Genomic DNA, 14,225 nt, shown 5'->3' on the forward strand with positions numbered 1-14,225 from the left:
CATCTACCGGTCATCTCAGTCAGCCAACCCATGGCACCTGCTGGGTCTATCCCGTGACCTCCTGCCAGCAGCGAGCCTTCGACACTTCACGTGATAGCCTCAAAGTGCACCTGGCCTGGCACAGGCGCCGTGGTGAAATTACCGCTAATTAGTGGCGAATTGCGGGTCGTGGTATTGGTGTGTCCGTGGGGTGTGGTAGTGTGGCGGTTAGCGCTACGCTGCGCTACGAACCCGGCAACCACCCGAGTTTGATTCCCGCTCACGGCCAACACCGGCGACGATTATCTGAACCCGACCTGGGCCTCCGCAAGGTCGACTCAGCCTCAAATGAGTACCCGGTACTGTGCGTAACCATCGCCACTCGGGAGACAAAGGCGGACGGGCGTGGTGCTGGCCACCCACCCCCTCCGTGTGCCAGATCCGTTGATGTTGCCGTGCTCACGCAGCAGTAGCAGCAGCAGCACGGATCTCCCTTGTAACATAGCCACGGTATCATCGGCCGTGCTGCAACAAATCAATTGAACCGAGACTGTGTGGGGCGGACGGTCGCGGTGGATCTTGACACAGGAACGCGCGTCGCGTCGCTGTCAAAGGCAGTGGTAGCAGCGGCGGCGGCGGCGGTGGCAGCGTCTCACCGCGGCTACGCCAGAGGTCGCAAACGGGTTTTGATTCCTTACCCGTACCCGGCCGCACCAGGGTCGCAATCGGGTACCCGATACCCGTACCCTACCCGATACCCGGCTACCCGAAGTGGCTCATCATCGCGTGGAAATTTATAGCAGCAGCGAAATACTCTAAACGCGTGACGCCGATTCTAAATGTAGCGGGACAAACCGGAGGACCCGGAGAAAAATCCACGCGACCACGGGGAGAGAGAGAGACACACGTCAGGGTCGAGATCAAACCCACGACCTCCTGCGTACCAGGCGAGGTAGTTAACATCTCGCCACGGAGGCGCCACCAAAAGCACCGCCACTGCCTCAACGCCAATGCCTGAACGTCAAAACATCCGCCTTAGTCGGCAAGCGTTTACAAAAAAAAAGCCACCCACCAACTCTCCCATCAACCGATCCACCCAACCCACAAACCGACCCACCACACCCACCGATTGACCCACCAAACCCACCCACCGACCCAACCAATCGACTCACCCACCCACCCACCTCATCGACCGACCCACCCAACCGACCCACCCAACCCACCCACCACCGCCACCACCCCACAGCAACCAAAACATCCGCCTCAGTTGGCAAGCGTTCACAAATAAAATAAAACCACTCAGAACATCGCCGACGGATTTCACTCCCCCACCCACCCACCACAGCATCACCTTGCCCGCGCCCCCACCCTCCCACACCTTTGACGCTGATCTGCGCGGTGGCCTCGACGACGCCGAGGGACGAGAGAGCCACGCAGGTGTAGTTGGCGCTCTCACGCACGTTGCTCAACTCGAGGACGTTGCGAGCGATGGGCATCTCTTCCTCGGGCGTCAGGTCCTCGCCGCCCGACATCCACTTGACGTAGGGCAGCGGCGAGCCGGTGGCGACGCACGTCACGTTCACGCTGGCGCCGGGCATCACCTCCTGGCTCACCGGCGGCGTCGTCAGCCTCGGCGGCACGTGACGGACTGTGACGTCAGAAAGGGTGGGGGCGGCGGGGGGGGGGGGGAAGGGGGATTTCCAGAAACGAAAACAACAAAACAAACAGAAAAACAAAACCAAAGGAAGGATAACGATGATGATGATGATAATGATGATAACGGGAACGTGGATTATGACGGAACGGGTTGGTGGTGGTGGTTGGGCGGGGGAAATCAAGAAGAACAAGCAGAGAGAGAAAGAGACAAAAAGAAAAAAACGCAGTGGAATAAAACGAGTGAAAAATTATTCAAATGACGAGAAAACGAGGAGGAGGAAGGGGGTTGGCAACGGGAATGAGATGGGGGGAGGCGGTGTTGTTAATGTTTTGGGGGGGGGGTGGGTGCCGAGGGGGGGCGTCCGAAGTGGGGGGGCGGGGCAGAGGGGGGGTTGAGGGGGGTTCGGTGTAGTGGGGGGGGGTTCATGCTTTGTAGAAGGGGAGGGGGGGGGTGGTTGATCGTTACGCGAGCAGTGAATTCATGAAGAGGAGAGAGAGAGAGCGAGTGAGCGAGTGAGTGGAGATGAAAACAAAAGACGACAGAACGGACGGACGGACCGAACACGATGGCAACAACACAAAAATAAACCAGAACCGTGAAAATAACCGCAGCAGAATACAGGCACAAGCCAGCCAAAGAGATACTCTGACACCGTTTCATTACAAACTGGGTTTTTTAGTTTTTAGTTTGTTTTTCCAGCTCTAAAAGATTCGTCGTTAAGTAAAAACAATTGTTTTGTCGTTCTGTTAAATTATTACAATTACAGGGACTCCTCCACTTACGAACGAGCTCGGTTCCAGAGGCGTCTGTGCGTAAGTCGATGCGTCCTCAAGTCCAAAACATTTACTGCCTGTCGATTCCAAACGCGTCGCGCGGCGGGGGAATGAACGGCTTTGCGAGTTGCACAATCGACTCGCGGACGCAGACGCCACCACCAACTTACGATCTACGGACCGGGTTTGTCCGTAACTCTGAAAGTTCGTCGGCCGTACGCTCGTAAGTGGAGGAGCCCCCCCCACCCCGTCCCTTACCGCATTGAGATTAGGTCGGTCTGCTGTCACCTACCTCTGCGCCGTGCTCTCGTAAAATGAATGGGGTTTGGGCGAGGCGCGCTAAGTGGAACCTTCTATTAACACTTCGCCCCCCTGATTTGTTTTGATCGAGACCGGCATTTAAAACAAATGGCAGGTGGGGGGGGGGGGGGTAGGGATGGTTATAGTGCAAGGGGTGGTGGTGGGGGGGGGCGTTAGCAATTTACCGGCAAAAACATTTTGACATTTCGATGGATGCGAATTGACGGCGGTGGTTGGTGGCGGGTGGGTGAGGGGAGGGGGGGTTAGGGTTTGAAAAGATGTTTTAAAAAAAAATCACAACAATAATTTCATGGATATATATGACACGGAGCGCGCATATATATGCGCGCGCGTGCGTGTGTGTGTAACGCTAACTGCCGCCGCTAAAAACCTGAACCTTGGTTTTAAAGAATAACAAAAAACCAAAGACGACCCACAGTCAAAGTGGCGTGGAAGGAGGTTGGGGGGCGAGGCGAGGCGAGGCGAGGTGGGGGGCAGGAAAGAAAATTTAAACTAAAGAAATAAAGAATCGTTTTTACACGACACACTTTGCGGGGGTAAAAGAACGGCACCACGTGGACATACAGTGGAACCCTTCGAATGCCGTGAGGTCCGGAACATTGCCCGATGGGTGATGATTTTTTGTTGTTAATTTCTAACCCACCCCCCCACCCCACCGCGTTCTGCGCCCACCACCACCACCACCACCCGCGGATTTTATCCACGCCGGGTGGTGGGGGGGCTTGCCGGGGCCGGTCAGGACCAGTTGGGACCAGTTCGGACCAGCCGGGACTAGCCAGCACCAGCCGGGACCAACCGGGCAAATTTGGACATCGCAACTGCATGGCCCCCCCCCCCACCCCACCCCCGTACCCCCCTCAACCTCCACCCCCCTCACCTCACACCCTCCAACCCGTCCTGGCGCCCGCGTGAGAAACGTGGTCACTAAGCCGACCGACTTTTCTGTTTGCCGGACCCGGCTTCGCTCAGCGGACTTGTGAATTTCCGGCGCGACACTGAGCGGGTTCCATTGTATGCGTTGTAAACAGTCACCCGAGAAAACAACAGGTTTGGGGAGGGGGGCGCGCAGGGGGAGGGGGGGGTAGGGAGGGGGGCGCGCGGGGGGAGGGGGGGTAGGGAGGGGCACGGGGAGGGGGGGGCTCGCGGGGGGGGGGCAGTGGGGAGTTTGCCCCGCGTGCATGCGTAATAGTTCCGTGCACCCCAGGATGCCAACGCGTCATCTTGCGCGGCGGCCTCGTCCGCCAAAGGAACGGCGAGCGTCCGTCGAGAGAGAGAGAGCTGTTGGTTGTTTTTTTGTTTTGCGCTTAGTTTGTTGTTGTTGTTGTTGTGGCGGCTGTTCCGCCACCGCCACCGCCGCCTCCACACGTGCGTACGGTGCGAAAGAAGTTCAACGTACGCACGGTACGAGCAGTTCAAGATCACCGCCGCCGCAGCCACTACAGCCGCTTCCCCCCCCGCCTCCTCTCCCTTGCCACCAAGCCGAGGCGGACCCATCGGCAACTCTCTGCGCCCGAAAAATTGACCGGCAAAAAGCCCCACCACCACCAACACCACCGCCACCACCGCCGCCGCCACCACCGCCGCTGCGTCGTAGTCGTTTATGGCGGCGGCGGCAGCGGTGTCGGTGGCGCTTCTGTTCCAAGAGCCGCTCCTTGCCCGAGTCCCTCTCGGTTATCTCGGCTATCACGGCTGCGGTGACGGCGGCTGCGGTGACGGCGGCAGCGGCAGGAGCAGCAGACTCGGGCTGAACGATTTGGGGAAAATGTCTAATTGCGATTTTTCTGACAGATATTGCGATTTGCGATTAAAATTGTTAAAGTCGAGCTTCAGTTCAATATTCACCGTCTAATAGATTTTCAAACACGTGATGATGGAGCGTTACCACGTGATCCCATCAAAATATGAACTGCTCGAAATATTCTAATGCAAGGATGAGAACTTAAAAGATACGAATTGCTTCCAACATGCATTTATTAAAATGTTTTAATCGAAAGAGAACGATCAAACATGGGACAATTGCTAAGTTAAATAAATAAGGTTAAAACAATAAAACAATTCCAACGAGAAAGTAACAGGGACTTTTTTGAAATCGCCAAAAAAATCGCAGCCTTTGCGATGTGCTCATCGCATTGCTTCAAAGTGCGATTCATCGATTTGAAATCGATTCATCGTTCAGCCCGATCAGCAGCAGCAGCAGCGGCGGCGGCGGTGGCGGCGGTGGCGGCGACGCTTAAACTTGAGCTCTCTGGGACGAGTCCGCGTGGGGCCGGCACCATACACATGCTCCGAAGAGGAAGACACATATTCTGCGACTGTGGGGGGGCGGGAGGGGGGGTTGTTCGTTTGTTTGCGAACCATGGTGGGGTAACCTGCAGCCCAAGGTGACCCGGGTTTCCATTTGCCGTAGCTGTGTACGTGCACGCACGCGCGTGTAGGTGAGTGTGTGTGTGCGTGTGAGTGTGCATGTACGTGAGTGTGAGTGTGTACATGAGTGTGTGCGCGTGTGCGTGAGTGTGTGTGTGTGCGCGTGTACGTGAGTGTGTGTGCGTGAGTGTGTGCGTGTACGTGAGTGTGTGTGTGTACGTGAGTGTGTGTGTGTGAGTGTGTGCGTGTACGTGTGTATGTGAGTGTGTGTGTACGTGAGTGTGTGTGTGTGTGTCGAGCGTGGTGCTGACCACCCACCCCGCTTATGTGCCGTGCCGGCTTTCGGAGGTGCTACTCGTGACTAACAGCACTTGCCCCTACAGTCTGTTAGAGGCAACACGAGGGATCTTTGTCTTCTTTATAGGTGCTGCTGCTACTCCGCTAACAGCACTTGCCCCAACAGTCGGTTAGAGGCTACACGGGGGATCTTTGCCTTTGAACTCTCCGGCAGAGGTTAGCGCTGCGCTACGAACCCGGCGAACCCGGGATCGGTTCTCGCTCACGGCCAACACCCGTGACGAATATATGAACTGGTCCTGGGCCTCCCCTAGGTCGACTCGTCCTCAAATGAGCACCTGGTGCGGTGTGTGGTAATCATCGCCTCTGGGGAGACAAAGGTGGTCGGGCGTGTTTGATGGCCACCCACCCGCCCACCCCATCGCGTGCCGTGCCGGCCTTCGTATGTGCTACTCGCTGATGGCACTTGCCCCTAACAGTCTGTTAGAGGCTACACGGGGCATCTTTGCCTTTGCACGAGCCGTGCCTCCCGCAATGGCGACCAGGACCACCTTGGGCTGCTGTTCGTGGCCATGGGGTAAAGACGGCGTCGCGAATATGTCGGGGTCGAGGGGGTCAAGGTGAGGGGCTGGGGGGGGGGGGGAGTCAGGGCAAGGAGGGGAGGGGGGGGGGGGTTTGGGCACCCACCAGACTCGGCATGCAACTCATGGGGATGGTGCATCTGGCATGCCGGCAAAGAACCGCACGCACACACGCTGGCAGGTACACGCTCTGGCTGACACACGCACTCAGGCTGGCTGGCACACACACGCTGGCAAGTACACTCACGCTGACTGGCACACGCTGGCAGGCACACGCACAGACGCTGGCTGGCACACTCTGTCTGGCACACGCTGGCAGGTACACTCACGCTGGCTGGAACACTCATCACGCTGGCTGGCACTCTCACGCTGGCACACTCATCACGCTGGCTGGCACACTCACGCTGGCACGCTCACGCTGGCACACACACTCTGGCTGGCACACTCATCACGCTGGCTGGCACACTCATCACACTGACTGGCACACTCACGCTGGCACACACACTCTGGCTGGCACACTCATCACGCTGGCTGGCACACGCTGGCTGGCACACTCTGACTGGCACACTCACTCTGGCTGGCACACTCATCACGCTGGCTGGCACACTCATCACACTTACTGGCACACTCACGCTGGCACACACACTCTGGCTGGCACACTCACGCTGGCACACTTACGCTGGCACACACACTCTGCCTGGCACACTCATCGCTGCCTGGCACATGCACGCTGGAACACTCACGCTGTCACACTCACGCTGCCTGGCACACGCTGGCTGACACACTCTGCCTGACACACTCTGCCTGACACACTCACGCTGGCTGGCACACGCTGGCTGACACACTCTGCCTGACACACTCACGCTGGCTGGCACACGCTGGCTGACACACTCTGCCTGACACACTCACGCTGACTGGCACACGCTGGCTGACACACGCTGGCTGTCACACTCACGCTGACTGCCACACGCGACACAAGGGCAATGCGGGGGGGAGGCGGAAGGGATGTGCCCCTCGCGCACTGCCAAGGGATGCCTTGGACTCCACTTTCAATCGGGAAGAGAGAGCGAGTCACGAACGGCGTGTTTCTCAACATCCGAAGCCGTGGGTTTTTTTTTCTCCTGACGGCCCACAGGGACCCGTGCGGACAGCTTAGCGAAAACCGAACGTGCAGAATACACGGAACAAAAATAAAACGAATAACAAAACTCATAAGACGAATCATAATGAGGAGGAGAGGAATCAGAATCGGGATTCGTTGCTGCCATCTGGCGAAAGGGGTCGGTGGGCGGCCTGGGAGCGTGGGGGAATTGGCGCTTGCATTCAAAGTGGAGTTTGTGACATCGCTTGGGCACTCGCTAGTCCACACACACTGGCTAGCCCACACGCACACACACACACTAGCCCATATACACACTCACTAGTCCATACACACACACTAGCCCATATACACACTCACTAGTCCATACACACACACACACTGGCCCACACACACACTGCCCATACACACACACGCTCACTCACTAGCCCATAGACATGCTCACTGGCCCACACACACACTGCCCATACACACACACACACGCTCACTTACTAGCCCATAGACATGTTCACTGGCCCACACACACACACTGCCCATACACACACACACGCTCACTCACTAGCCCATAGACATGCTCACTGGCCCACACACACACACTGCCCATACACACACACACTGCCCACACACACACTGCCCATACACACACACTGCCCATACACACACACACGCTCACTCACACACACACTGCCCACACACACACACACACTAACACACACACACTGCCCATACACACACACTGCCGATACACACACACACGCTCACTCACACACACACTGCCCCCACACACACACACTGCCCATACACACACACACTGCCCATACACACACACTGCCCATACACACACACACTGCCCATACACACACACACTGCCCACACACACACTGCCCACACACACACACACTGCCCATACACACACTGCCCATACACACACACACTGCCCATACACACACACTAGCCCACACACACACGCACACTGCCCATACACACACACACTGCCCATACACACACACACTGCCCACACACACACACACTACCCATACACACACACACTGCCCATACACACACACTCCCCACACACACACTGCCCACACACACACACTGCCCATACACACACACACTGCCCATACACACACACACACTAACACACACACACACTGCCCATACACACACACTGCCCACACACACACACTGCCCATACAAACACACACACTGCCCACACACACACTCGCCCACACACACATTGCCCACACACATACACACTGCCCATACACACACACTCGCCCACACACACACACACTGCCCACACACACATACTGCCTATACACACACACACTGCTCACACACACACTAACACACACACTAACAAACACTGCCCACACACACACACTGCCCACACACACACACTGCCAATACACACACACACTGCCCACACACATACACACTGCCCATACACACACACACTAGCTCACACACACTGCCCATACACACACACTGCCAATACACACACACACTGCCCACACACACTGTCCATACACACACACGCTCACTCACTAGCCCATAGACATGCTCACTGGCCCACACACACACACTGCCCATACACACACACACTGCCCATACACACACACACTGCCCATACACACACACACTGCCCATACACACACACACTGCCCATACACACACACACTGCCCATACACACACACACACTGCCCATACACACACACACTGTCCACACACACACACACTAGCTCACACACACACTAGCTCACCCACACACACACTGCCCATACACACACACACACACTAGCTCACACACACACTGCCCACACACACACATACACGGAGACACGCGCACGGAGCCTTGAACTCGTTCGTGCGACAACGAATCTCGGGGGTCAAATTAATTTCAAAATTTCTAAATTAATTTTATCGCATCACACGCTCGCAATTGTGCCGTTAAAATAAAAAAAAAACCCAAACGACTTGAAAAAACTAAATCTATTCTATTACCGTATAGCTGCTTCAAAACGAAAGCGACTTCATGAAAGAGCATCCTAGATTGCGCTAGAATTATAAATATCGCCTGTTTTGTTCAGAGTTTCGCTGGAGGGAGGGAGTGTGGGGTGGAGAGGGTCAGAGAAAAAGGTTGCGAAGTTTGAATCGAATGGCTAGGAGATGTTAACTACCTCGCCTGGTATACGGGAGGTCGTGGGTTCGATCCCGACCCCTGACAATGCCTGCTGCTGTATATTTGGAGTCTGCGTGTCTCTCGTTCTCATCATCATCACGGTGGCTAGGAGATGTTAACTACCTCGCCTGGTATACAGGAGGTCGTGGGTTCGATCCCGACCCCTGACAATGCCTGCTGTATATTTGGAGTCTGCGTGTCTCTCTCTCTCATCATCATGGTGGCTAGGAGATGTTAACTACTTCGCCTGGTATACAGGAGGTCGTGGGTTCGATCCTGACCCCTGACAATGCCTGCTGCTGTATATTGGGAGTCTGCGTGTCTCTCTCTCTCATCATCACGGTGGCTAGGAGATGTTAACTACTTCGCCTGGTATACAGGAGGTCGTGGGTTCGATCCTGACCCCTGACAATGCCTGCTGCTGTATATTGGGAGTATGCGTGTCTCTCTCTCTCTCATCATCATCACGGTGGCTAGGAGATGTTAACTACTTTGCCTGGTATACAGGAGGTCGTGGGTTCGATCCTGACCCCTGACAATGCCTGCTGCTGTATATTGGGAGTATGCGTGTCTCTCTCTCTCATCATCATCACGGTGGCTAGGAGATGTTAACTACTTTGCCTGGTATACAGGAGGTCGTGGGTTCGATCCTGACCCCTGACAATGCCTGCTGCTGTATATTGGGAGTAAGCGTGTCTCTCTCTCTCATCATCATCACGGTGGCTAGGAGATGTTAACTACTTTGCCTGGTATACAGGAGGTCGTGGGTTCGATCCTGACCCCTGACAATGCCTGCTGCTGTATATTTGGAGTTTGCGTGTCTCTCTCTCATCATCATCACGGTGGCTAGGAGATGTTAACTACCTCGCCTGGTGCACAGGAGGTCGTGGACTCGGCCCTGACCCCGACGTCTGCTGCTGCTGTATATTTGGAATTTGCGGTGTCTCTCTCTCTCCCTGTAGTCGCGTGGATTTTTCTCCGGGTCCTCCGGTATTTCCCTCCACATTTAGAATCAACGTCACGCGTTTAGAGTATTTGCCTGATGTCAATTTCTGCATGTTGATAAGCAACTTCGTTGAGCTTTCATTTGTGGCCCGGTTGTCTCTGAAAAATAGCTACGATGTAGCTCCGTGGGCCTTAATTAATCAATTAAAATTGTTTAGTTTTGAATAGTTTTAGTATGTTGAACTTCTTTCGCACCGTACGCAGCCAGGTGCGAGGGGAAGGACACCAAACTCTGGGTATCTGTGAGTCTATGGGTCTCTGCTGTGTGAGTCTATGGGTCTCTGTGTGAGTCTATGGGTCTCTATGGATCTCTGTGTGAGTCTATGGATCTCTGCTGTGTGAGTCTATGGGTCTCTGTGTGAGTCTATGGGTCTCTATGGGTCTCTGTGTGAGTCTATGGATCTCTACTGTGTGAGTCTATGGGTCTCTGTGTGAGTCTACGGGTCTCTGTGTGAGTCTATGGGTCTCTGTGTGAGTCTATGGGTCTCTATGTGAGTCTATGGGTCTCTGCATGAGTCTACGGGTCTCTGCATGAGTCTATGGGTCTCTGTGTGAGTCTATGGGTCTCTGTGTGAGTCTATGGGTCTCTGCATGAGTCTACGGGTCTCTGCATGAGTCTATGGGTCTCTGTGTGAGTCTATGGGTCTCTGCGTGAGTCTATGGGTCTCTGCGTGAGTCTATGGGTCTCTGCGTGAGTCTATGGGTTTCTGCGTGAGTCTATGGGTCTCTGTGTGAGTCTCTGTATGTATGTTGCCCTTCTTTCGCACTGTACATCGCCAACGGTGCTAATCGGAGGTGCGGGGAGGAGGGGAGTACAAACTAAACACACAAAAAGCGGTTAGAAAAAAAGAAAATTTTCAATCTAGATTTAAAAGTGCATCGTACAGCTCCCAGTGGCTCTTTCTTTCTAACATCGGAAGCAAGAGCGTTCCGGACGGCCACAGAAGCACATCTGAACGGGCGGTGCGGTGAGCGGAATGTCACCGTGCAGAGCTGGCGACCCGCTGTAAAACCTCACAGCACCACACCCATCAACATCACATCACCCTCGCCACCCGGGGAGGATACGGCCAATTAGACTGTGTAACAAAATTTTCTTTTGTTCCTGGCTAGTAAGTGTTATTTCCTAATTGCTTATGCCTCAAAAGTACAGAACATGGCTATTGTTCCCCACAAACTTTTCTTTTGTGACCAGGACGTTGACATTTTGAAATGCAGCTATTTTAAATGAGAAAACGTGGTGCGCATTTGCGTCATTCCTTCACGTAAAGTCCTGGTCACAAAGGCAAAGTTTGTGGGCAATAATAGACATTTTCTATACTTTTTAGGCATGAGCAATAAAAAAAATAACACTTCCTACCCAGGAACAAAAATCGTGTTACACCGTGTTATTATTACCAAGACAAAGATCCCCCCCCCCCGCCCCCCCGTATAGCCGGTAACAGATTTGGCGGAGCCAGCGCTGTTTAGCCTGTGAAGGCCGGCACGGCACGCAAAGGCGATGGTGTGGCCTGACAAATCACGCCGGGCAGCCGTAGAAGTGGCGATGTTCACCACGCTCCACCGCACCAGGCACTCGTTTAAGGCCGAGTCGCCCTAGGGGAGGCCCAGGTACCGGTTCAGACAATCGTCACTGGCGGTGTTGGCCGCGAGCGGGAATCGAACTCGGGTCGCCGGGTTCGTAGCGCAGCGTGGTGCTAACCGCTACACTCTCTCAGCGCACTATACATTGCACACACGCACACCACATGTGACTGTCACACACCAGCACTCACTCTGACACTCACCCGCATTTAGACACACACACACACACAACAAGGCTCTAACACTCACACACACTATCACGCAATAACCCACACACACCAGCACTCACGCTAACACTCACACGCCACTAAAGCTTCACTCACTCACACCAACATATCTCACTCTCTCTCACACACACACACACCAACACTTAATAAAACACACACACCCCAGAACTCACTCTAACACACTCACACACCACTAAAGCGCTACTCAGTCACACCAACACATCTCTCTCATACACACACCCCTAACATACACACACCAGCACACACACAACGCAGCATACGCACACACACCCCAGCACACACACACACACACACCCCAGCACACACACACACCACTAAAGCGCTACTCACTCACACCAACACATCTCACACACACACACACACCCCTAACATCCACACACCAGCACACACACAACGCAGCACACGCACACACACCCCAGCACACACACACAACTCAGCACACGCACACACACAACCCAGCACACACACACACACAACCCAGCACACACACAACCCAGCACACACACACACACACCAGCACACACACAACCCAGCACACACACACAACCCAGCACACACACAACCCAGCACACACACACAACCCAGCACACACACACCAGCACACACACACACACAACCCAGCACACACACACACAACCCAGCACACACACACAACCAGCACACACACAACTCAGCACACACACACATCCCAGCACACACACACACAACTCAGCACACACACACACACAATCCAGCACACACACACAACCCAACACACACACAACTCAGCACACACACACACACAACCCAGCACACGCACACACGTGCGCGCAAGGATGGCTTTCCCGCACAATCCCTGACGGCGGACATCTCAAAAGAACCACGGGAAGAGTGTGGTGGGGAGGAGGGGCGGTTGGGGAAGACATCACGGGCACCAGGGTTAGGTAGAGAGGTCTAAGGTAGGTAGGTAGGTGGGACGAACGCACGTTTGGGGGAGGGGGTGGGGAGAGGGTAGGGGAAGGACACGCGCGCGCGCTCTCGCTCACGCGCACACACGCACGCGCGAAAACAAGTAACCAAGTAAACAAACACAAGGAGCACAAAGGACAACAAACGGGAGGAGACAGACACGAACCCCCCCCCACCACACACACACACGCGCGCCGCACCGCACGGGAGGAGAGAAATAAGAGTTGCAGGGTAAGGAAGGGACGAGGACGAGGAGGAGGTTGGTGGTGGTGGTGGTGGCTGTCAGGTCCGGGATCACCGTTGCAAAAAGGAAATCGATGTATGCAAAAGAAAAACATGTGCGTGCCGCAACAATATGCGACCCGCGCTCAGGGTCGCGGGCAAGGCGGGCGCGTGGTGAGTTGGTGGGTGGAGCGGGCGTGCGGGCACGGGTGGAGCAGGCCGGCACGGGTGGGGTGGGGGTGGATGGAGCAGGCGGGCACGGGTGGATGGGTAGGTGGGGGTGATGGGGGGGAGGAACGATGGTTAAATGAGAGAAAGATATAAATGTGTAGAAAAAAAACAAAGAAAATAATACCCAAAAATTTTGTGGTTTTTTTTTGGTGACGATCAAACAACGAAAAATTCTTCTTAACGGGTACGTAAGTCTAATAAATAGCGAGGCTTGCCTGCCTGCCCCCCCCCCTCCACCAACCAACATACCCCACCCTCCCCCCCTATTGCGGACGGGAGGGAGGGAGAGCGTTCGGACTCGGGCTAAGTGGCGGCAGCGGCGATCCTCCGGGGTTCTGGAAAATGGGGAGAGGGTCTGAGAATTATCGACCGCTGATTTGATTTCTTCTCTTTATCAGCAGGTGGGGGAGAGGGGGGGGGATTGGGGGAGGGAGGGGGGGGGCGCTGGAGGAAGGGGATGAGGAGGAGGAGGAGGGGTCGAGGGGAATGTGCGCGCGCTGAGAAGTTGAGAAGCGCTCGTGCCACCCAGAATGTGGTGGTGGTGGGTGGTGGTGGTGGTGGGTGGTGGTGGGTGGGATGGGTGGCATAGAGGAGGAGACCGGCACAGACACACGAGGAATGACGGGAGTCACGGAGGGTGGGCGGGGAGACCCCAGGCAGTGAGACCCCCTAGAGACCCCCTAGCAGGCAGACCCCCTGCCAGGTTATACCCCAGGCAGGGAGACCCCCT

General features: G+C 55.2%; 1 protein-coding gene across 3 annotated transcripts in view; it reads right to left on the reverse strand.

The window, feature by feature from the left end:
* LOC133359255 (receptor-type tyrosine-protein phosphatase S-like) overlaps nt 1-14,225 on the reverse strand; it is a 228,283-nt gene that overhangs the window by 97,882 nt on the left and 116,176 nt on the right. For all 3 annotated transcript variants that reach the window (XM_061577733.1, XM_061577734.1, XM_061577732.1), the window contains exon 6: nt 1,358-1,627. In XM_061577733.1, coding sequence (XP_061433717.1) covers nt 1,358-1,627 — 270 coding nt within the window. The remainder of the gene's footprint in view (nt 1-1,357; nt 1,628-14,225) is intronic.

This window comes from Lethenteron reissneri, chromosome 64 (assembly GCF_015708825.2).
Source record: "Lethenteron reissneri isolate LAM-NWPU_2019-01 chromosome 64, ASM1570882v1, whole genome shotgun sequence".
Taxonomy (NCBI): domain Eukaryota; kingdom Metazoa; phylum Chordata; class Hyperoartia; order Petromyzontiformes; family Petromyzontidae; genus Lethenteron; species Lethenteron reissneri.